The 24162-nt window shown below is 38.2% G+C and overlaps 5 protein-coding genes across 9 annotated transcripts in view; 3 read left to right on the top strand and 2 right to left on the bottom strand.

The window, feature by feature from the left end:
• LOC125801145 (zinc finger protein 850-like) overlaps positions 1-24162 on the bottom strand; it is a 503810-nt gene that overhangs the window by 166092 nt on the left and 313556 nt on the right. The window lies entirely within an intron of this gene.
• The window catches only part of LOC125801357 (zinc finger protein 239-like), a 95664-nt gene that overhangs the window by 5807 nt on the left and 65695 nt on the right, over positions 1-24162 (bottom strand). The gene's annotated exons all lie outside the window — the stretch shown is intronic.
• On the top strand, positions 4564-7760 carry LOC125801257 (putative nuclease HARBI1). Its single transcript, XM_049477686.1, has 2 exons — positions 4564-4927; positions 5818-7760. Exons 1-2 carry the CDS (start codon positions 4787-4789, stop codon positions 6832-6834), a joined length of 1158 nt encoding a protein of 385 aa, XP_049333643.1. The 5' UTR covers positions 4564-4786; the 3' UTR covers positions 6835-7760.
• LOC111196473 (zinc finger protein ZFP2-like) lies at positions 15444-21125 on the top strand. The gene is made up of 2 exons (XM_049478138.1): positions 15444-15478; positions 19786-21125. The coding sequence occupies exon 2, from the start codon at positions 19951-19953 to the stop codon at positions 20833-20835; it is 885 nt and encodes a 294-aa protein (XP_049334095.1). The 5' UTR covers positions 15444-15478; positions 19786-19950; the 3' UTR covers positions 20836-21125.
• The window catches only part of LOC125801182 (zinc finger protein 585A-like), a 243056-nt gene continuing 234434 nt past the window's right edge, over positions 15541-24162 (top strand). Inside the window, exons 1-2 of one of the 2 annotated variants that reach the window (XM_049477486.1) lie at positions 16924-18249; positions 18687-18754. The gene's annotated coding sequence lies outside the window, so the exon portion shown is untranslated. Of the gene's footprint in view, positions 15717-16923; positions 18250-18686; positions 18755-24162 lie in introns of those variants that run through there. The other variant, XM_049477487.1, reaches the window with a different exon arrangement.

The following is a 24162-nucleotide window of genomic DNA, read 5'->3' as shown; positions in this document are numbered from 1 at the left end:
AAATGTTTTTTATTCAGTAAATGTACTAGCATTCCTAGCATATGCTGGACTGATGCTGGAGTTACACAAAGATCTTGTTTAAAAGGATTATAAATGCAGTTTAAAAGCTTTAATAATTATCTCTGCAGTGATAAAATAGTTGTAGTTGTGCTGCTTTGAGGAAATTAGTGCAATTTTATTCTATAAAATATCACACATTTAAACATTTTAAATGTTTGATACTTTTTATAATAAAAATTTGTTTTTAAGCTTTTATACATTTAAGACTCTGTTGAGTGGCTGAGATTCAGAGCAGAATCTGAACTGAGTTTTTCCTCTATAGAGATTCTCTGATTGCTCCTTGCTCCTGTACAACTCCAAAAAATAGCACTTACTAATTGCTATGGAAAGATCAGTGCTGTTGTTAAAGTACCAATTCTGACATTGATTCTGGTAGAGTTTAAAAAAAAACATACTTTAAAATATTATGGTTACATTTTCTTTGCATTTACCTTCTTGATGTCCTGCAGGTTCTTGAAAAGGAGATCGTTCTGCAGCAGATCTTGTTTGCTGCTCACCTTGTCTATAGAGCTGGGCGATTAATCGATTTTATCGATTAATTCGAATTTACAGTTAAGGACGGTTTCACCACCGACGCGCCCCTGTGAGCTCCTGTACCACAGGCTTAGCCCCGCCCCTCTCTCCCCCTCCCTCCCGCGCGCAGACCCCACACCTCCCTCCCTCCCTCCCGCACGCGCTCCCCACACACCGCACAACACAACACATGACAGCAGAGCTTGTGCCCAGAATTGGTTCGGTTTTGCCGCGTAGGACGTGGATAGACCAAACAGATCCTCACTGTGTGTTTAAAACCGATTGCTTCTAAACGAAGCAGCGCAACAAATTTATCTCTATACCTTAAAACAGAAGCGTGTAGCAGAGTGGGAAAAGAAAAGTATTTCTCCCAGCCGAATGAACGCAGCAGCAGCACACCATCCAAAGTAAAACAAGCATTTATAGAACATTTTATAGAACACTGGCACTTATTTAAAAGATTTGTTTTGCAATTCAAGCCCAATGGGGAAAAGTCTTTGCTTAATAGCATATTAAATTGTGTTTTCTATTTTGTAAGTTTTATCAAAAAGGTCACCATTTTATTTTTTCTATTTGTTTTTTTTGAGGGAGGCTTTATTTATTTATTTTTTAAGTTTGAGAGTACATTGTGTCAGTACCTAAAATATGTTGGAGAAAGCTTTCTAAAAGTTACTGGCTGTTCTCACTGTTTACAATAGGTTTGTTTCTGGTTGCACTTTAACCACAAAGGGGACATTTAAGTGAAAACTGAATAAATAAAAACTAGTTTTTAACCATTTTTATCATCTTTAATCTGCTTTTTAGTAGGGGAAAATTTGATTTAAATAGAAAATCTAATAAAAAAAAATGATGTTTTTTTTTTTTGGCCATATCGCCCAGCTCTACTTGTCTAACGTCTTTCTATTTATGCATTCTGAAAGCTTTCCATAAATTGAGGTCATTCACACCTACTCCCTGTAAAATCACTCTCTGACATCACAATGGACCATCCTGATTTCTGTATAGAAGGGTACTTCACACTTGTAAAAGCATTTGAAACTTCATATGCAAAAATCAGTTTTTAAACTAATTACTTGTAAAATTAAATGGATTTGTTTAAATGTATTTGTTCATAGAATGATATATATATTTTTTAACTTTTCCAAAATAAGTCCAGCAAGCATTCTCATTCTACTACAAAATATTAGCCAACTTGTACACAAAATGTTGTACATATTAAAGGAAGATGTTACTGATGTTGGAGAATACTTTGGTCAGATTATATCTGGTTCTGTGTAGAAATATAAGACAAACACCCCTGGTTGCTTGAGTCACTTAAAACTACCCCAACAAATAGCACTTACCAAGTTTTAACCAAAGGTCAGTACTATTGTTCTAATGGATCTTTGTTTCAAAGAAAGTATTGAAAAGAAATGTCACAATTTCTACTTTAACAATAGTTCTGATCTTTGAGTAAAATTGGTAAGTGCTATTTTTTGGGGTAGTTTTAACCCTCCTGTTACCTTCAGATTTACTAACACCTTTTATGTTTATGTCAATTTCACTTTTCGCTTCATTTTTAACCAAGTTTATGTCACATGCTATATTTGTTTGTTGACTACTTGAATAGCCATTTTTTAAAAATCGTAAAAAAAAAAAATATATATATTAACATATTGCTGAGTTTATTAAGATCTCATCAGTCCTGCCTTGTTTCTGTGCTATTGAAGCGTAGGATACGGAGGAGACATGGACTGTGTTTAGAGACGTGCTGGATCTGTCTGCAGCCCAAACACCTGTTCTTTCTTCTCCTTTTCACTTGTACTCTCCAAACTGAGCAACACAATGTAGACTTACATGTGGGATTAAGTCCAAGTCTTTCTAACTATGCCTCTATACACACACCTCCCTCTAAATGTATCATCTAAAGTAGTTTATCCTTTTAGATTGATGGTGTTCTGAAGAACTCAAATGCTGATTTTATGTTTGGACGTGGCTGACAGCGTATCTGCTGAGACCTGGAACTATTCTGATTACATTAGCAGCACTAAGTTTATCATTTTCTTCAAATGGAGAGACAGACCATAATAACTTTTTACTTTTGGAAGGTAGTCTGTTTTCTATTGGTTGAGAGACAAGAAGAGGATCTACAGTAAAGGGCTCATTCTCATCAGATGAGGATTCATTATAAACAGGATCCTCTCTAAAGTCCTCCTTTTTCTCAGACACATTCTCCTCTATGTCTCTGTCATGGTGAAAGAGATGTGAGAAATCCTCACTGAGAGAAAACCTTTTCTTAGACGGCATTTTCAGTAGAGAGAGAGAGAGAGAGAGCAGAAAGAGAGAGAGACAGAACACATAGAGAACTGGTTTAGAAGCTGCTGTGAAACCCTTTATATCTCTACATAACCACTATGTTGTGTGAACAAGATGTTTTCAGGAACAATATATTCCTCCACAGAATGAGAAATATCAAGTTCTCATGAGAATTATGTTTTCCCCGCCCCCCTGTCGTGTGAATTGTTAGTGGTTCTTGCACTAATACAGTTATAATTATGTTATTTTAGGGATCTATTTTTTTTTTGAAGATTATAAAATAAGACGTCATATTGACCTTCACATCATTCAACACAAATGTCAATCAAGTCTGTCGGCCAATCAGGTGCCAAGTTAGGCAGACACACAAACGGGGAGGCGGGTTGTAAACAGGAAGACAAGGGAGACTAGCACACAGAGAGCGCAGCATTTCGCACGCCACAGTCGCATGTTAGACTCCAAATAAACTTAAAAATGGCTTCCAAAAAAACCCAGAAACCTAAAAAAAAGGTTTTCTATGGGGTGGCAGAAGTCCTGGCAGAGTTGGATAGGATGAGTGATACAGAGGAGGTTGTAGAGTCCGACGAAAGCAGCGATAGCTACGACTCCGCTGTGGAGGAGGCCTTTGTCCGGGGGGAGGACCCTGTTGTGGACGAGTAAGTAAGTAAGTTTTATATATATAGCCATAGCTATTGTGTGTGTGTGTTACTTTTATTTTCACTATTATAATATTTGTTTGGATGTTCTAATAGGATCGATTCTGGGTTATTTATATATATATATATATATATATATATATATATATACACACGTGTGTGTGTGTGTGTGTGTGTGTTACTTTTATTTTCTCTATTGTAATATTTGTTTGTTTGGATGTTTTAATAGGATCGATTCTGGGTCAGATAAGGACTGGGAGCCTTCAGTGCCTAAACGGAGTAGGCCGGTCACCCCCAACTCCAGCTGCATCTCAGGGGCCATCAAGCCCCTTGCCTAGAACCTCCACCTCCACCCTAAGATCACATGCTGTGAAAAAGAAGGCGGCACGGGGAAGGTCAGCTCATCAGGTGCTCCTCTTCTTTCACCAAGAAGCAGAGTTGGTGGTCCACCTCAGGTCTCGGAGCAGGAGGAAGAGGACAGGTGGCATGATGTCTCCGATGAGGATGAGGAACCAAGTCTCCCCAGATTTCATCCAAGGCGACCACCAGGACCACAACTGTTGCAAGGCATCATATACTCACCTCTGCAGCTGTTTCAGATGTTTTTCAGCTCTTCTGTTGTCCAAAGTCTTGTGATCAACACAAATAAGTTTGGAGACATTTCAGCTGCAGGTAGAAAGAAGCTGAAGTGGACAGCTGTTTCTGTTGGGGAGTTTTATGTGTTCCTCGCACTCATTATATATATGGGACTGGTAAAAGTGAGGAATATCACAGATCTTTGGTCCAAGAAAAAACTGTACCGCTTTCCATTCCCGTCCACAGTGATGAGCAGTAAGAGGTTTACTGCTATTTCCAGCAATCTTCATCTCTCTGACCCTCAGGAGGATGAAGAAAACATGAAGAAAAAAGGAACTCCGGATTAAAATAAAGCCACTCTACACAGACATCCTCACAGCATGTCGCAGTTTTTTCCAGCCCAGGAGAGAATTGTCCATTGACAAAAGAATGGTGGCTTCCAAAGCAAGAAGTGGACTGAAACAATGGGTCTGTCCCAAAACCTAGGGAGCTCTCTATGTAGGCACTGACTACGTAGACAGCTGTTTAACTAGACAGCGTTCTAACCGCCATCCAGCCTTATAAGACACATTATTGGGACTCTCTAGTTAGGCAGCGACTGCGTCACGACTTGGCCCCGCCCACAGCACGCGCCCACTGTTTACTTACCTCAGCCGCGGGAACCACCTCATCACCCTACCGGCATTATGGACGAACCTCTTGCCGTTTTTATTGCATTTTTAATAGTTTTTGCGCTGGAGGAAGAGCGACAGAGACGTGAGAGCCGACGTGCTGCAGCCAGACACCGACATTTAAGAAGAAGAGCGCTGATTTCTGCACTTGAACAGGTAAGATCTGCTCAGATTTTCTCTGAGGTAAAAACTTTTCTCTCATACACTGAGGTAAAACTTTTCTCTCATACACTGAGGTAAAAACTTTTCTCTCATACACTGAGGTAAAACTTTTCTCTCATACACTGAGGTAAAAACTTTTCTCTCATACACTGAGGTAAAAACTTTTCTCTCATACACTGAGGTAAAAACTTTTCTCTCATACACTGAGGTAAAAACTTTTCTCTCATACACTGAGGTAAAAACTTTTCTCTCATACACTGAGGTAAAAATTCAACTATTAAAGCTTCCCCCACCCCCCAATTATTTAACTGTAAAAGCTATAGTATTTTATGAACAATTAGCTAACTAAGCCATCATTATTATTATTATTATTATTATTAATAATAATAATTATTATAACAATATGTACATAACACTAAGAAGCATACCTACATTGTTTATTTAATACAATTATATTGATTAGATAGTTATATAATCAAGTATATAATCAAGTATATAATATATAATCAAGCTGATACAGCATTCAATTAATTGAAAATTGTGGGGGAAAAAAGTTGATATGCAGACAGACAAATGCTGTCTTTTAAGCATGAAAGGTATGTTTAAAGGATAGCATTAATCTGTTTTTGCAAATACACGTTTTATTTTATGCTAACTTCAAAGTGATACAACTATACACATGCAGACAATTAATTTATTAACAATAAATAAATAGAACCTGTGTGAACAGTTAATTTACAAAACAGATGTGTTATTCTTTAAACACACACACACACACACACACACACACACACACACACACACACACACACACACACACACAGGTAAATAAATAAATAAATACACAAACAGCATATATATAATCAATTTTTCATTTCTTGCAGGGAGAAAGACCTTCAAGATACTGTTCTCTGAATACAAGTGTACCACTTTTGAGAATATTTCTGGACGACACCCAAGACACCAAGCCTGACTTTCGCCTGAGCCGTGAATCCCTGAAAGTGCTTTTTCAACTTATCAAGCACGAAGGCACCCATGGTTGGGGGGGGACCATTGAGGTGTTAGTTTTTCTTTTTTGGTTGGCCTGTGGCACATCATACCGCGTTGTTTCCCGTGCTTTTGCTATGCCCCGTTCTACAGTGCACCGTGTAATTCACAGAATGGCCAGTGAAATGCGGCAAATCCTACCCAAAGTTATCCGGCACCCAAAACCCGAAGAACTGCAGAGCATCTCTGATGGCTTCGTGAGGCTGGGAAACCATACAGCTTTTCACTCTGTAGTGGGTGCCATAGATGGGTGCCATGTGCGTATCAAAGCCCCTGGAGAACCTGATGCACAGTGCTACAGAAACCGGAAGCTCTACCCCTCTGTGCAATTTCAGGCTGTCTGTGACCACCAGGCAAAGTTTCTGGATGTTTTTATTGGCTTTCCTGGCTCAGTACATGATGCACGGGTGCTCCGTCACAGCACTCTGTATCGGCAGGCCACTTTCCCACCCAGGGGCTACATGATACTTGGTGATGGTGGGTACCCATGCATCTCTCAGCCCATAGCCCTCATCACTCCATTCAAGAAGCCTGTCAGAGGAGAAGAGAGGGTGGCCTTCAATAGGCATCATGCAAGGGCACGTTCTATAATTGAACGTGCTTTTGGGATGCTGAAGACCAGATGGAGGTCAATTTTCCTGCATGCCCAAGAGGTAAATCCAAGGTTTGTGCCAGAGGTGATTGCTGCCTGTGTCACTCTGCACAACATCTGCATGGGAGCGGGAGATGTTGTTCAGCCTGAGGAGGAAGCAGATGAAGATGAGGAAGCTGATGTGCAGGAAGAAGACATCACAGCTGTCAGTGGCCACCAATTACGAGAGCAACTTTGTGCCAACATTGCTGGTGTCCAGTAATTTTATCAAACTGGAAACAAATAGATCAGTTCGGTTTTCATTAACTGTTACATTTGCACTGTAAATATTTTTTATGTAAATATTGTATAAGCCTCAATCATTTTTGTTTAATGTTCTAGTTTAAAATGTCTTATTCCATTGTCTTATTTGTGCTACTTTAAACCAGTTCACTTGTTCTACTCACTGTTAATATTAGTCTTGTTCTGTTAGTGTGTTTAGAATAAAAAATGCACTTCAAGAGTATGAATTTCAGCAAGTGTTAATCTACAACGAACAACCCATTAAGTAAATTTCAGTATAGAATACCTGCAAGGCATGCATTAGTTTACCATGACTGCTTTAAAAAAAAAACACACACACACACAAATGACAGTTCTTAAAACAGCAACTTTAATTTTTGAATATGCATGAATAAATTAGTTAATTTTATTAACAAGCTTTTCTAAGAGATTATACAAGCGGTCTGACCGCTCCTGCTCTGCTCTCTCTTGCCTCTCTTCTCTCTCCCTCTCTCTCTCCATGTCCTCTCGCAGGAGGTCAAGAAGAGTTCCCTGCCGCTTCCTTCCTCTCTGCTCAGACAACGGGGATGCCACAACAGAAGATGGCCCTGGTTCCTCCTCATTAGATGAGGCTATTAGCAAAGGTGGTGTGACCGATGGTCGATTGCCAAGAGCCTCATCCATGAGGCTGAACCAGGGCCAAGTAGCTGCAGTGGCTTCCCCATTGTCTGTCCCACTCCCTGAAGGTGGACACTTCAGCTCCTAAAATAAAATTAAACCTGTAATCTAACCTCAATCTGCTATCCTCTCTAACTGAATTATACTTTAACATTAACAATTATTAACATATGTAAACTACACTCAAATCAGTACATAAAAATCTATAAAATACATTGTTCATTATTCTACACAATTTCAGGTTAATCTTTGAACTTACTTTGTACTTTTTTTTTAGATTGTCCCATTTTTTTTCTGGCTTGTTGGGGCGTAACTTTGTCCGCAAGCCCCAATTCCAGAAGAATAGTCCTGTCAAAGAAGAAACAAAAACAAATTATGGCATTAAGATGCTTTATAGTTCAGGAAAATATTTTGCAATATCTACCTACATTTTTTTATTAGTTTAGAAAGATACCTAAATGCATGAATGTATAACTTAAGCAATTCTTAGCTTAATATTAGCTTAGTTATGCTGTAACTGACAATGCATTAGTTACGTATTAACTATTTAGTTTTCTAAAGCAGGCTTTCTGTCAACTTATTTGCCACAAACCTATAGTTTTATTACTGTAATCATAAGCAGTTAGCTAGCTGGTTGGATTAATTTATCAAAGTGTAACAGCTGCATCATTTAAGATGCAATAGAATAATAATATATTATCGTTAAATAACTAACTAGTTTAGCTAAAATAAGCCCTTACTTCCAAGCTGAGAGAGCGGAGTTTTTCTCCCCAGTGAAGAGCCTCTCCTTCTCTATGCGAGCCTTTATAAAGGCTTCTATTGCTGATCTGGTCCCTAAAAGAGTGAAAGTAATTTGTATATCTGAACACTGGCTATCACGTTAAACAGCCCACATACAGATCGTATAAACCCGACAGGTCTAACTAACTATAAAGAAAGGGTTAACTGAGTTAACTAATAAAATTTTACGGCGACTGATAAAAAAGCGCTGAATATCGCCAGTGAGGCTAGTTAGCTATTGAGCTAACAGGCTAGTTAGCATCAGCCCATCTAAAACAATGCACTGGCGCTTCAAAACCCGCTAGCATAAATGCTAACACCTCGATATATAAAAAACTGGAAAACGGCCACCAACTAACCAAAACTACAAATAAAACGCTAATTTATGTTATTTTATGCCAAGAAAACTCATGAAACACCACACTTACGCTATAAAAACTTAAATAACTTACATTTAAAAATGACTTCGGCGCTGGCCGATCCACTTCCGTCCGCCATGATGGAAGAAGTTGAGCTACGCTGTGCTGCCCCGCGCTGCATCATGGGATTGCCTTACCGGCTGAGGAAGGGTCTAATGCTCTCTTATTACAGGGTCAGAATAAGGTATCTTAGTAGACAGCATTTTAAGGTATCTAAGAATTGGGACAGCCTACTTCTCGGGAACGCGCATCCAATGACGTAAGATGCTGTCTATGTAGAGAGCTCCCTAGGTTTTGGGACAGACCCAGAATATGAACGCAAAGCCCACAAAATGGGGCTACAAACTTCTGCAAGTGGGTTCACATGGATTTTTTTTTTCTATGAGGGGAAAAGTGCCTTTACATCTGGAAAAGGGCTAAGTTATGATTCGGTCCAGACACTTCTGGACTATTCATTACTTGGCCATGGATACATGGTTTACATGGACAATTTTTACACCAGTCCAAAACTTTTCTCTGACATGCTGAAAAACAACACACTTGCTTGTGGTACCATTCGTAGGATTTCCATTCGTCAAGGATTTCCGTCCACAAAAAATAATGATCTTCTGAAGAGGGCCCAAAGAGGAAGCATCCGCTGGTACAGACAAGGGAAAGCTGCTGTATGTCAGATGGATGGATACAAGGGAGGTCACAATGTGTTCCACAATCCACAAGGCATACAATGGCGACACAGTGAGGAGACAGGTAAAGGCCAAACAAGGCATGTGGAGCACCATGTCTGTACCCATTCCGGCTCCTGTGAAGGAGTACAATAGGCACATGGTGTTACGGTTTAGTGGGGGAGGTGGACTCAAATGCAGAGTTATTTTATTTACTTATTTTATTTATTTTTATTTGCTTATTTATTAGTCTTATTATTTATTGGTAATGTTATATTTGATATTACTGATGTGTCTGTATGTGTGTGCAGTTGGTTTGATGGTGTGCTTGAACCAGGGTTTGAACTCCCAACCTTTGTAACTGCAGACGGGTGTGCTACCACTGCACTACTTTGTAGTGCCCAGTATCAGTGCATCAGAGAGGTCGACACCACCCATGTGTAAGAAAGCGGCACTGCACTGCTTTGGATGAGGGCCTTAAATGTGGCAGTGAAGAAAAAGGGCGGGAAAATCAAACAAACGATCTGCTGCCACATGGCATGGCTCAAACTAAGGAAATTAAATCAAACTTTAAGAAACTTAGAAAAGACTTCTTGAAAATAAAAACTTCAAAAATAAACAGATATTTTCTTTCTCTTTTCCGGCTTCTTTTAAGATCTGTCTTTTTTTTTTGAGCCTTTGTTTCTTTTGAGATCTTTTTTTTGTGGCTTCTTTCAATATTTCTTTTTTTTTGTGAGCCTTTATTTCTTTTAAGATCTTTTTTTTTTGTGGCTTCTTTTAAGATCTCTTTTTTTGTGAGCCTTTGTTTCTTTTAGGATCTCTCCTTTTTTGTGGCTTCTTTTAAGAGTTCTTTTCTTTCTAATCTTTTTCTTTTGTACCCACTGTTACCGGTCACCCCTCTACAAAGGTGTGACGGTGAACTGAGGTTTGGCAGGGGTTTTTAAGCTGTGTTCACAGCTGAGCCTGATTTGAACTAATTACCGCTGGGGATTCTGGGACTTGGAGTTTTTTGCCCCAGATCCACCAGCTCCTCCACCGCAGTGTCCAGGCCCTCTGCTGGTGGTTGGCGGCATATGCCGCTTTCTTACACATGGGTGGTGTCGACCTCTCTGATGCACTGATACTGGGTACTACAATGTCCTCCACAAATCAAGGAAGTGGTACAAGACATTATTTTTCCACTTCATTGACATTGCCATTGTAAATAGTTTCATTCTCCACCAACAGCTTGCTGACATAAATGGACAATCTGCTCTCACCCAAAAAGCCTTCAGAGGAGCCTTAGTTGTTGAACTAACAAACATGAAAACGTCTACGTCTGAAGATGTTGCAGGACCTTCAGGACAGACAACCGAAGAAGAGGAGTCCACTCCCACTGCAGGCCCATCCAAGCCAGCCCAGGATGAGATGTGCATGCCTGCATTTTTTGCTTCTGATGCTACTGGTGGGAGGAAGAAATGCGAGAACTGTAAAAAGGAAGGACGGCAAACAAAGACACCAATTTTCTGCACAAAATGTGGTGTGCTTTTGTGCCTAGTAGCGGCACGGAACTGTTTCAAGCAGTGGCATGACAACAGCTAAAAAAAAAACACATGCAGAAATGTAAATAGTTTTTGTGCATAGTCTATCTTTTGTAATACCATTTGCTATTTTTCTATCTTTTATGATACAGTTTGAATGTAAATAGTTATTGTACGTAGTTATTTTTGTAATTTATGTTATAGTTTAATTATTATAATATAAAAAGAGCATGCAGGAATGTAAATAGTTTTATTATACATAATTATTTGTGTCTTTATAATACAGTTTGTGATTGTTATGACAAAATCTTGCAGAGTAAAAAAACAAAATCAATCTTCTGCCTCGTTTCACTTCTTTAGTGGTGATTGTTCTGGTTTGGCTCTATAATTAAGAAAAACAGGAAAAAAAGTTAGTAAATAATAAGTACAAATATAATTTCATCTGTGGTAAAGGTAAAAGGCCACTTGGAGAAGTCAAAAAGCTATTTGGAGAGTAGTTGAATGGGAGTTTGTCAAAGAATGTAAAGAAATATATAAGATGTTGCCATTAAAAGTAGGTAATGCATAAAAAACTTTTGTTCCTGCAAAATTAGCTGTAAAATTAGTTATTTTAATTTTGGAGAGGTTGGGGTCCTTTGGAGACTCCAAAGGGACACTTGGATAAACTGCTGTACACTGTGTACTCCAGATCAGAGGTTAGATCGGGCCCAAAAAATCCGACCCGACCCAGCCCGAGGCCGCACACGTTCTGCCCGAGCCCGACCCAACCCGAACCTTAAACTGTTATTATGAGCCGGCTGTTTTCGGGCTGTTTGAATGAGTGAAATATGATCAGAATTATGTTAAATAACACTGTAACATAGAAGCTACTCACAGGTGAAGGTTCTCTTTGATCTCATCGTGCTCATATTCTAGTCCCATACATAACTCTGCAGCTCCCTCAGTGTTTTCTGTCGTATTTTGCGGCTAGCGCGAGCACTTACAACTAACACCGCGGACCGCGAGGTGCCGCCGTGCTTGTGCCGAATCCGCTGCTGAATCCGACTCCCGCTTCGCGGACAGAATCGGCACAACACCCCCCGCTGTACAACTGCGGGAGTGAAAACAGCGCTTATAAATAAAATTTATTAGTTTCACTTTCAGTTTTCGTTATTTTCGTTATTTTATTTCAAAATAAAAATATAATTAAAAAACAGATGCCTACATCTAAGACTATTTTCTGGAGCCCGACGCGGTCAGGTCGGGTTCGGGCAGAGAATCTAAGCTCTACTCCAGATTGAATAACTTCTAATCAGTGAGGGTGATCAGTTTAAAATTTTAGATGGTGAAAGTAGACCCCTTGTGGCAAAATGTGGAACTGCTAAAACTTCAGTTTGTGGCCCTAAAATTTAAAAAGAAAAAAAATCATTTTGAAAAGCGCCTATTATTTTTTCTTGTTTTTACTATATTTTGACCATTACAGATTCATTTCAATAATTTTAATTGTTTTCAATTAATATGATATTTATGTATTCTGAAAGCTTTCCTTAAATTGAGGTCATTCAAAGCTCCTCCCTGTAAAATCACTCTCTGACATCACAATGGACCATCCTGATTTCTGTAAAGAAGGGTACTTCACACTTGTAAACCATCAACAGTGAGGACCAAGTCAAGCACATTAAGAATCATTTGTTAACATATGGTTTCTTGGTGTAAAGCACTCTTACATATTGAAAGAATCGTAAAGATTTTATAGTTCTAATAGATCTCTGTATTGAAGAAAGTGTTGAAAAGAAATGTCACAATTTCTACTTTAACAATAGTTCTGACCTTTGAGTAAAATTGGTAAGTGCTGTTTGTTGGGGTAGTTTTAATCCTCCTGTTATCTTCAAATTTACTAACACCTTTTATGTTTGGGGTCAATTTCACAACAGGCATTTTCAAACTACAAAAAATGATTATATATTAAGAACATTTTTACCCAAGTTTATGTCACATGCTATATTTGTTTGTTAGCTACTTAAATAGTCATTAAAAAAAAAAAAAACATTTGTAATGAAAAAGATTTTATGTTCTCTTGAATAGTAACAAGTATTATGTTAAGGTCCAATTTGACCACAGGAAAAAACAAACGAGCTGAAATTCATGCTCAGTCACATGGGAGTCTGGATTGTAAAGAAGAAGATCCTACTTGTTCCATTCATCCCATATTGCTGAGTTTATTTAAGCTCTCATCAGTCCTGCCTTGTTTCTGTGCTATTGAAGCGTAGGACACGGAGGAGACATGGACTGTGTTTAGAGACGTGCTGGATCTGTCTGCAGCCCAAACACCTGTTCTTTCTTCACCTTTTCACTTGTACTCTCCAAACTGAGCAACACAATGTAGACTTACATGTGGGATTAAATCCAAGTCTTTCCAACTACCCCTCTATACACACACCTCCCTCTAAACGTATCGTCTACGGTAGTTTATCCTTTTAGATTGATGGTGTTCTGAAAAACTCAAATGCTGATTTTATGTTTGGACGTGGCTGACAGCGTATCTGCTGAGACCTGGAACTATTCTGATTACATTAGCAGCACTAAGTTTATCATTTTCTCCAAGTGGGGAGACAGACCATAATAAGATTTTACTTTAGGAAGGTAGTCTGTTTTCTATTGGTTGAGAGACAAGAAGAGGATCTACAGTAAAGGGCTCATTCTCATCAGAGGAGGATTCATTATAATCAGGATCCTCTCTAAAGTCCTCCTTTTTCTCAGACACATTCTCCTCTATGTCTCTGTCATGGTGAAAGAGATGTGAGAAATCCTCACTGAGAGAAAACCTTTTATATCTCTGCATTTCCACTATGATGTTTGAACTATATATATGTTTGTAGGAACAATATATTCCTCCACAGAATGAGAAATATCAAGTTCTCATGAGAATTATGTTTTCCCCGCCCCCCTGTCACATCAACTGTCAGTGGTTCTTGCACTAATACAGTTATAATTATGTTATTTTAGGGATCTAATTTTTTTGAAGAATATAAAATTGCATGTCATATTGACCTTCACATCATTCAACACAAATGTGTGTCAAATTCTGATATTTTTTATGGTTTATAAAGCTAAAATAGCCTGGGGTCAAATAGATCCCAAACAACACCGATGTATACAAAATGTGTAAAAGACACAAAAAACATCCCATTAATTTTATGTTTACCCAGTTGTCTCTATTAAAAGAGGAAAAGTCACCAAATATGAAGTAAATAAAATGAGATTAACTAACTTATTTAAATGTGTTAAACATTGAAAGGGGTCAAATTGACCCCAAACATAAAAGGAGGATTAATTGACTCAAGCAACCAGGGGTGTTTGTTTTATTTCTACACAGAACCTGATATAATCTGGCTCAAATAGTCTCAAGATCAGTAACTTCTTCCTTTAACTTGTACAAAAAAATCTGTCTAAATTGGCTACTATTTTGTAGCAGAATGAGAATGAGAATGCTTACTGGACTCATTTAGGAAAAGTAAAAAAAAACACCATCCTATAAACAAATAAACTCATAAACAAATATTTTTATTGTATATTTAATTAGTTTAAACTGAAATTTAAATATGAATTTTCAAATGCTTTTACAAGTGTGAAGTACCCTCCTATACAGAAATCAGGATGGTCCATTGTGATGTCAGAGAGTGATTTTACAGGGAGGAGCTGTGAATGACCTCAATTTATGGAAAGCTTTCAGAATACATAAATAGTAAGACTTTAGACAAGGTGAGCAACAAACAAGATCTGCTGCAGTACGATCTCCTTTTCAAGAACCTGCAGGACATCAAGAAGATAAATGCAAAGAAAATGTAACCATAATATTTTAAATGAAATTTAGATAAAAAATAATTCTACCTGAATCAATGTCACAACAGCACTGACCTTTCCATAGTAATTAATAAGTGCTGTTTGTTGGAGTTGTACAGGAGCAATCAGAGAATCTCTATAGAGGAAAAAACTCACTTTAGAATCTGCTCTGAATTTCAGGCCACTTGACAGAGTCTGAAATGTCTAAAAACCTATAAACATTTTTTATTCTAAAAAGTATCAAACGTTTATAAATTATTTTAGCAAAATAATAATTTATAAACGTTTGATACTTTATAGATTTTTTTTTTTACTAATTTCCTCAAAACAGAACGACTATAACTGTTTCTTCACAGCAGAGATAATTATTAAAACTGCTTTTAAACTGCAGTTTTAATCATTTAAATGAGCTCTGGGTGTAACTCCAGCATCAGTAGCAGTAATTCTAGTAAATCTACTGAATAAAAAACATTAGTTTTAGAAAATAGAAATATAGGGGCATGTTTTCTCTCCTATTTTAGTGAAATACTTTGTTCTACTTTGTAAAATTAAAGGAAAACTCAGAGAAGTAGTTATACAGTGTTTTAAATGAGAGTTTTAGCTGTTTAGCTCCATTCAGCTCCATGCATTGAGGACTCCCTCGCGGGCTCCCTCTAGCGGTGATGGGGTATAATGTGATGTAACGGGGGAGGGGGCGGGGCTCTACATAACCCGGATGAGGCTGAGCTTCCGGAGGAAGAGCAGAATCAACTGAACTACAGAAGGTATGGAGAAGTTTCTCTTTTTCTCTCTTGCTGGAGGTTGTTTGATGTGTTGTAACAGTAAAAAGGTCATTATTTTTGCTGTGATTCTATTTTGAACTACAATTCTACAATGTTTTTAATTATTAATTATCCCTCCGCGGCCCCCAGAGGAGCTTGAATACAGCACAGGAGGTAAACAGAGCTGAGGAGCTCCGTGAAAAGTGCTGTTTTAAGCAAATATAAGTATTTTTGAGAAAAGGTACTGGAAAAATGAGCTCTTATATCAGTTCTAGTCACTCTTCGGTGCATTTTTAGCGGGTATTGAAGCATATTTTGCCTAATAATTAATTATTTCTGCCCCGGTCGGGTTATCAGCTCTGAGGTACAGCCGTTTCAGCACCAAAACACTACATGTGACTGAGCCTGAAAATGTGTGTTCATGTGCTGTATTTACTTCTGTTTCATATTTTATAGATATATGTGCAGTTTCAGATACTTAATAATCGTCTGGGATTATTTTTGTTGTGTATGTGCAGGTATGTTGTGGTTCTTTCTCAACGTTTTGTTCTGCTGAACTGACTACTATAGTTTAGATTTTCTGCCTCAACATGAGCCTAAACCCCAGCCTGAACTCCAGCCTGTCTGACCCGATGCATGAACTCGGGCTGGCGAGAATTCCCCCGCTGTTCTCGGGATCTGTCAGGTTCAGCAGAGGAAAATGTTCTGTGTTTTAATGTAATAAATCACACTGTGATTTTTGTGCTGATCCACCAGTTACAGCTTATCTGCGCGTTTAAAGCTCAACGCATGAATTAATTGATGCGCTGCGCAGGTCAGGCAGAACGTGCGGGATTGAGTCGGTGATATGTAGGAGATGTATATGCAGTTGCAGACACTTAATAATCTGCTGGGTTATTTTTTTGGTGTAAATGTGTAGAGAGAATAAAGGCAGGAGGAGAGAATGAGACCTGCCTCTCCGTCTGCTCTTTAACAAGCATACTAGAGCAGCAGACGAGCTGCTACATTTGGCTTGAGAAATATTTGGCATTATGATGTAAAATGTATCAGAATAAGTGGATTTCTAAAAATGTGTCCACAATATCTGACATAAATTTGTTAAATGACTAAACAAGACATCACATATTACTAAATTACCAATGTTTAAAAATGTAGTAGATCCTGTTAACTAAGTCGTGAGTTTTTTAGGAATTTTAATGGTGAATAATGTCTAACTTTTGTCATGTAATAACTAGTTGAAGCATTAATTAACAATTTTACAGTGTTTCTTACTGTTGTAAGCACAGTTGACTGATGTAAACTAATTGTTAATGTTACCTGTATTTAAAATATTTTGTTACATATACAGATATGTCTAACAACGTGACTTAAGGTTTAACAGAAGTAACATTATAAAGAAAAAATATTTATTTCAGCTGCTGACAGCATGTTTTATACTGTACTTATTTTATTATCTACATTATTTCATGCATTTATACGTTTAAAAAAAAACTTTAGTTTTAAACACTGGCTGTATTTGGAATGGCATACAACTATACTGCATACTGCACTAGTATGTACTGCATACTACACACTGCCCAGTATGTAGTATTCGGTACTCCAACTATTTTGATTGTAGTACCCTACACGCTCCCGTGACACACCAGTCAATGCTCTGTCAGCACCCCCCCTCCGCCCACCACAATATCATCGACAATCGCGTTGTTTCACTGTAAACATCGTCATCTGCCCATTGAGGAGACATCGTCCAACCCTAATTACTGTCATTGTTTAAGATGCATGGAATATTTTATAATTTAGTGTAAAGGAAAAGGCTTCGGACATCATTGGTCACATGATCAATGTAGAACGAATCAAGCTTCGGCACCGTGATTCAAACCACTGCATGTTGTTTTTTCGGCACACGTTTCTTTATTTCTTTCTTTCTTTAAGTTCTCAGTTTCTAGTGAGACCAGAACAGAATTAAGAGTGTCTGAACAGTGGGAAGTCCTTATAAAGGCACTAAACAGGTGGCTGGAAGACCACCAGCGCCCCCCTTTTTATGGAAATATGAAGATGTCCCAGTAGTTTTATCTGTATAGTTTAACTCAGAGACTGTAAAAAAAGATGGAAGCCGTGTCTCCGTTCCCATTCATTCAATGAAAATGAAGCCAAAATCTTCCGCCATGTTGGCGATCCTGACACCCGATTCTGCGCAATAGTGACCAGAGGAGGGAGAAAGACTGTGGATAGCAACCTACTCATTTGAATAACCCCGCCCCTGAGGGCTGCCTCGCGGTCACAGACTGCAGAGCGGGGCGGAGCGGAGCTGACGGTCTGTTATTGGTCCCGCCCATAAGCAGCCCTTTTACAATAACCACACCTTTTTTGAATAGAACTGAATAACGTTTTAAAAAACGAGTTCTGTGGGGATATAAAATTTTGACAATATAAGCAGAGGTTACTGTTGCATTTAAATAATGGAGGTAGAATAGGCTCTAAGCATCAGCAGCAGTGACATATTTCCGCTTTGGTTTATACCGGCACTCTTACTTCCTGTTTGCATTTTTAGCAGCGAGTACTACAGGATATGTGGAGTTTATAGCGAACGCAAATGCAATATTATATCGGAAGGTAGCCTGTGCTCCTACATGGGGATCTGCCCTATTTTATCCCTATTCTGAAAGCAGCGTGAGATGCATGCTTTATGATGAATTTCACCAGATCAGCGCTCCAGCGCTCAGATAAATACATGGTGGACGGAGCCGGCACTGCCAGGGAGTGTCTCTACAAATGTAAGTAATTTTCTCCTGTATTCCCACTCACCGCTGCATGTGTTTATCAGACTAGTATGTTTTAGACTCTTTTAAGTTGTTTTCCAGTGTTGCCTGTACGTTATGTAATGTAAGACCTGACCGGGTGAAGCTACCGTTAGCTTATCGCGCTAATTTACCGGGTAAGCTAACACACATCTAGCCGACTTACAGAGTACCAAACGCGGCTGCAGTGCTGAAGAAACCCCCGCTAGGAAACAAAGATACCCCGGCCGTCCAGTATTACAAAACCTTTAACTGTTTTAAGTCACTGTTACGTATAAGTTATTTAATGTGTAAATAGTTTAACTGTTAGATTGAGTAACTGTGGATTAATGTGTAACTAAGTGATTTAATGTGTAAATAGTGGAATTAAGCGCTGTAAGCTCTGTTTCTAATTCAGATTATTTTGTTCACAGGGATGAACATGGGCCAGGAAAGATGAACTCCGGTCAGACCGGCTGGAGGCAGCGTTAGCTCCTTTTATGTAGAGTTTTTTTCTGTGAATTTAATAAAGTTTTTTTGCTTGTTGTGTTTTTAGTGTCATTATGCTTATTTTAGTATCACATCTCAACTAGTGGGTATGGGTAAATGTCACAATTATTTGCAAATAAAGAAGTTTATGAAACATGTTATGTTTCTTATTTATGCAACTAAAAGGTAAAACTGTGTGACACTTAGTTAGTTTGTTAATTTAGCTTTGATGGCTTACATAAAATATTTGTTATATTATGGTTTCATTACTCATGCATTTCTGTAAAGCAGGTAATCAAAAATAAATTAAATATATAAATAAAACTGACCATACTCGGAGTTTGAAGTGAGGGAAAGTGTATAATTAAAGTAAATCAGGAATATTAAAGTTAATCTGTAATATTTGGGTGAGTAAAAAGAAATATCTGCCGTTGCTTTAAGATTTATCCTGAGGTAAGTGGTTAATAACTTTAGTTATTAGTAAACAGAACTCACGAGCACAGCGCGCTAGACATGATGCGGTATGCTGACTCCAGAGCGTGTCCCGAACGCGCTGCCTCATAATATTCTTTATGGGTGAAAATGCTGCCGAACAAGGGAGTCATTGCCTTTGAAGGCAATGACTACCTAGGCAGCTGTCTTCGGATTGGACCGCATCTTATATCTTAACAAAATGCAATGATGCAAACACTGTATGTAAAATGCCATTGTTTACAATGCACTTATAGCTAACCGGAAATGAAAATGCCGGTATAGATGAAGGCGGAAGTCTTACGTGCATAGAGCCTATTACAGTATACTAGAAAAAAAAAAACGTGATTGAGAGTTGTCTGTTTTGCCATTGAAACCCATGGGGATGGGTGGAGTTACACAGCTTTCTGCAGCCGAACAGCAGGGGGCGCCCGGCCTGTGGTGGCTTCACTTTTGAGAAATGATGCTCTGTCCAGCTATATACAGTCTATGGTTTAACTGATTTAGGCAGTTCTGTTCCGTTAAATGACTTGCTTTTATTTTAATATTCACTGGCATTTTTGTCTTTTCCAGAAATGAAAATATTCTCCTGAAATTCACCACCAACAACCAGGATATTTATCAAAAGATCAAAGTTAAACTGCTGAAAGAGGGGAAGCACAAGCAATCCTGAAGAATCTGGAGAACACACAAAAATAGTTTGCTACATTTAACAGACAAATAAAGCCAAATCCCGACATGGAGAAACATCAGCACTCTGTCAAGAGTTTTACTAAACAGAGTACTCTCAAAATACACCAGCGCATTCACACAGGAGAGATACCGTATTACTGCTCAGACTGTGGGAAGAGTTTTACTGAACAGAGTACTCTAAAAATCCACCAGCGCATTCACACAGGAGAGAAACCGTATCACTGCTCAGACTGTGGGAAGAGTTTTAATCAACAGGGTCCTCTCAAACTGCACCAGCGCATTCACACAGGAGAGAAACCGTATCACTGCTCAGACTGTGGGAAGATTTTTACTACTCAAAGTGAACTTAAACAACACCAGCGCATTCACACAGGAGAGAAACCATATTACTGCTCAGACTGTGGGAAGAGTTTTAATCAACAGAGTACTCTCAAAACACACCAGCGCATTCACACAGGAGAGAAACCGTATCGTTGCTCAGACTGTGGGAGGAGTTTTACTACCCAAAGTTATCTCAAAAAACACCAACGCATTCACACAGGAGAGAAACCGTATCACTGCTCAGACTGCGGGAAGAGCTTTAATCGACTGGGGACTCTCAAACTGCATCAGCGCATTCACACAGGAGAGAAACCGTATCACTGCTCAGACTGTGGGAAGAGTTTTAATCAACAGAGTCATCTCAAACGACACCAGCGCATTCACACAGGAGTAAAACCATATTACTGCTCAGACTGTGGGAAGAGTTTTACTACCCAGAGTGATCTTAAAAAACACCAGCGCATTCACACAGGAGAGAAACCTTATTACTGCTCAGACTGTGGGAAGAGTTTTGCTACACAGAGTCAACTTAAAAATCATCAGCGCATTCACACAGGAGAGAAAACTGTCCCAAATTTGTTCCACGGCAATAAAAAGTGCAAATCGTAAATCTTTCAGACAGAACACCTTATCCTACACAAATGTTTCACTTTGTTACTTGGGACACGTTCCACCAGAAACAAACATGAACTGAATTTAACAACGGATTTTACAGGTTCAGCAAAATGAATCTGATCCAGATGATGTTTATTGAAATTAATGTTATGTTTTCTCGTACGTTTGATATTCCAGGACATTCTCTCGTTGATGTACTTTTACTCTTTTCTAATATATATTTATATATATATGTAATGCTGAAACTATTTTTCCAGTAAACTTTCATACATTTTATATTCTAAGCTCTGACTCATTGGTCATCATTTCGTGTTCGTAACACTAACTTTACCAAGTGCAGATGCGGTCACTGCACTTACGTGCCGACTGCAACCGAGTGTATATGCTGTCAGGAGGCTAACGTGGACCATTTGCTCAGAGATCTGCAGAGACCCTGCAGAACCCTGAGCAGAACTTTTCAGATGCTTGTCTGAGAGCCAGAATTTTTGGAGGTGTCTATTCTCTCTCTGTGTGAGGTCCGTGCAGAAACCCTGCAGCCCGTCAACAGCAGGTATTGCCATCCCATAAACTAGCCTGTTTATATACATTTAAATATGTAGCATGTAAAGTCCAGAGTTCATTAAGACTGATTGTTGATAAACCGTTCAGTTTGTAAGTTAAAAGGCTTGCTGGGTAGCTAGCTTCATTTAGCTAGTGTAAGCTAGCATTGGCTAGCTATCTTAACAAGGCTAGCATTAGCTATTTAGCTAACTAACTTAGCAGGCTAAGTAGCTAATGCTAGCTTTGTTATCTGTTAACTGTCAGCTGTGTGTCGTTTGGCTCATTCCATGCAGCTCACAGCTGCTGCTTTTATAGTAACTCCAGTCGGACGGTCTGTACATCCCAGCTGTTCAGAGTTAAAATTAAAAAGGAGGAAAAAAGCCTCGGACTTCAGCTTATTTGTCCATTAATTCAACTAAATTAATGCTCCTGACTCAACAACCCTCTCCTCCATAGTCTTTGTGTAGAAAATGCTTGCTACTAACTCTAGCATTGCGGCTAACCCTATAAAATTATACTACACCCAGTATTGCTACACCCAGGGGCAATACAAAGGTGCCCTCTTTGCATCTATTTTTGGTTTGGCTTTTATTATCCATTAAGGAACCAGTGTAGGCTAATAGTTATTTATATGTAAGGCGTTGGAGAACCAACCTCGAGACGTCACTTTCAGCGCTGGAACAAGATGGCGCTACACTTACTTAAAAAATGACGTTTAGATTGCTTATTATTTTAATTCAGTTTTACTGACAACTGTTAAACTTATAAAATTTGTTAGAGTAAAAACTCATCTTGCGAATTATATTAAATATTGAAGTGTTTCCACTCTGAAATAAAGTAGTTAACGTTAGCTAAAGTAGATAACTAAAGTATTCCACACTGAAATACAGTAGTTAACATTAGCTAACCTAGCTGGCTTAATCTTTGCACTCTGAAATAAAGTAGTTAACGTTAGCTAATCTAGCTAGCTAAAACATTCCACATGTAAACAAAGTAGTTAAAATTACCTAAAGTAGCTAGCTGAAACATTACACACTGAAATAAAGTAGTTAACATTAGCTAATGTAGCTAGCTAAATCTTTTCACTTTGAAATAAAGTTAACATTAGCTACCCTAGCTAGCTAAAACATCCCACACTGAAATAAATTGTTAAAACTACCTAAAGTAGCTAGCTGAAACAGTACACACTGAAATAAAGTAATTAATATTAGCTAACCTAGCTAGCTAAAACATTCCACACTGAAATAAAGTAGTTAATATTAGCTAACCTAGCTAGCTATAAAGATTCCACACTGAAATAAAGTAGTTCAAATTACCTAAAGTTGCTAGCTGAAACATTACACACTGAAATAAAGTAGTTAACATTAGCTAACGTAGCTAGCTAAAACATTCCACACTGAAATAAAGTAGGTAACATTAGCTAACCTAGCTAGCTAAAACATTCCACACTGAAATAAAGTAAATGTTAGCTAACCTAACTAAATGTTAGTTAATTTAATTTTTTAATTACAATTTTGAACAGTGTTAACTTGCATGGTAAATTTTGAATAGGCATGGTGACCATCACAAAGTGAAGCATTGATTATTTATTATAAGGAGTAAATGTGTGACGAATACCAGGACCCGAGGATACGAGCGCTGATTAGTAAACAGGTTTATTTACAGGACTAGGCAAACAGAGGTGGTCAGGGACAGGCAATGTCACTCATTTGTATGCCTACAAGACGCCAGGTCAGCCAAAACATTAAGTACACACAAAAACTCACCAGTCAGGCAGCCTATTACTGTTACAGTTTCACATTGAAGGGCAGCCTTTAAAAAGTTTTTTTTAATGTGATATGACATAATATTTGTCTCATTTACCGTTGCAGTTCCATTATAGTTAGCTAACTATTGAACACTATTTTACACTAAGCAACGCATAGCCCCTTCCATCAGAACACTGAAAAGGGGTTTGACAGCCATGGCCCCACCCCCGTAGTGAAAATCATGAATCTGATTGGTTAGATTGTCCTGCGACTTTGCTAAAGACTCATTACTACAACCTTCACAAAATCAGTAGAAGGGTCACTCAGACACACGGGAGTGGCAGAAGTCATTTTAAAAAGCTTTGATTGGTTAGAACTGCTGTCAGTCAGATAAGAGTCCCATAGCCACTGAAAAACACAGACTAATGCTTTTATTTAGTTGCTGTTTTTATTTTAGTTAATTCATAAAATATTTGCTCATAGTTTACAATAACTATAATTAGAAGGGCCTTAATGCACACCACTGCTGTAATCTGTAAAAACACTTTGTGAGTTGCTCTGGAAAAGTGCTATACAAATAGAGATTACTTACTTACTAGCATTGTAAACCTGTTGGGAGCATCTGCTAAAAGCTCTGTATCTCGGTAGGCTGGCAGTAACCGGATGTTTTTTTTACTTTACCCAAGTCCATTATTTGAATTCTCATTTGGGTGCCTGTTAGTACTTACACAATAATAACATAAGACATTCTGAAGATCCATCAGGGTCACAGTGAGGTTATCAACCATTTCTTGGGCGGATATTTCAATATAAAAGTTTTTTTTTTGTTTAAACACAGGCATATAAGTAAATGTAGAGGTGAAGCAATACAAACATAATAGTTGGTACTGGAAAAAAAGAAGAGGAAACTAAATAATTTGAATGTTCTTAGAAACTTTGAAAATCACACAAAAAAAAAACATTAAGCAAGATATGATATCCAATAAGAAAAGGATAAGAGTATATAGCTTGAGTAACACAACAACCAAATATA

This window comes from Astyanax mexicanus, chromosome 4 (genome assembly GCF_023375975.1).
Source record: "Astyanax mexicanus isolate ESR-SI-001 chromosome 4, AstMex3_surface, whole genome shotgun sequence".
Classification (NCBI taxonomy): Eukaryota; Metazoa; Chordata; class Actinopteri; order Characiformes; family Acestrorhamphidae; genus Astyanax; species Astyanax mexicanus.
The sequence above is the reverse complement of the archived record's forward strand: the minus strand, read 5'-3'. Positions and strand labels throughout refer to the sequence as shown.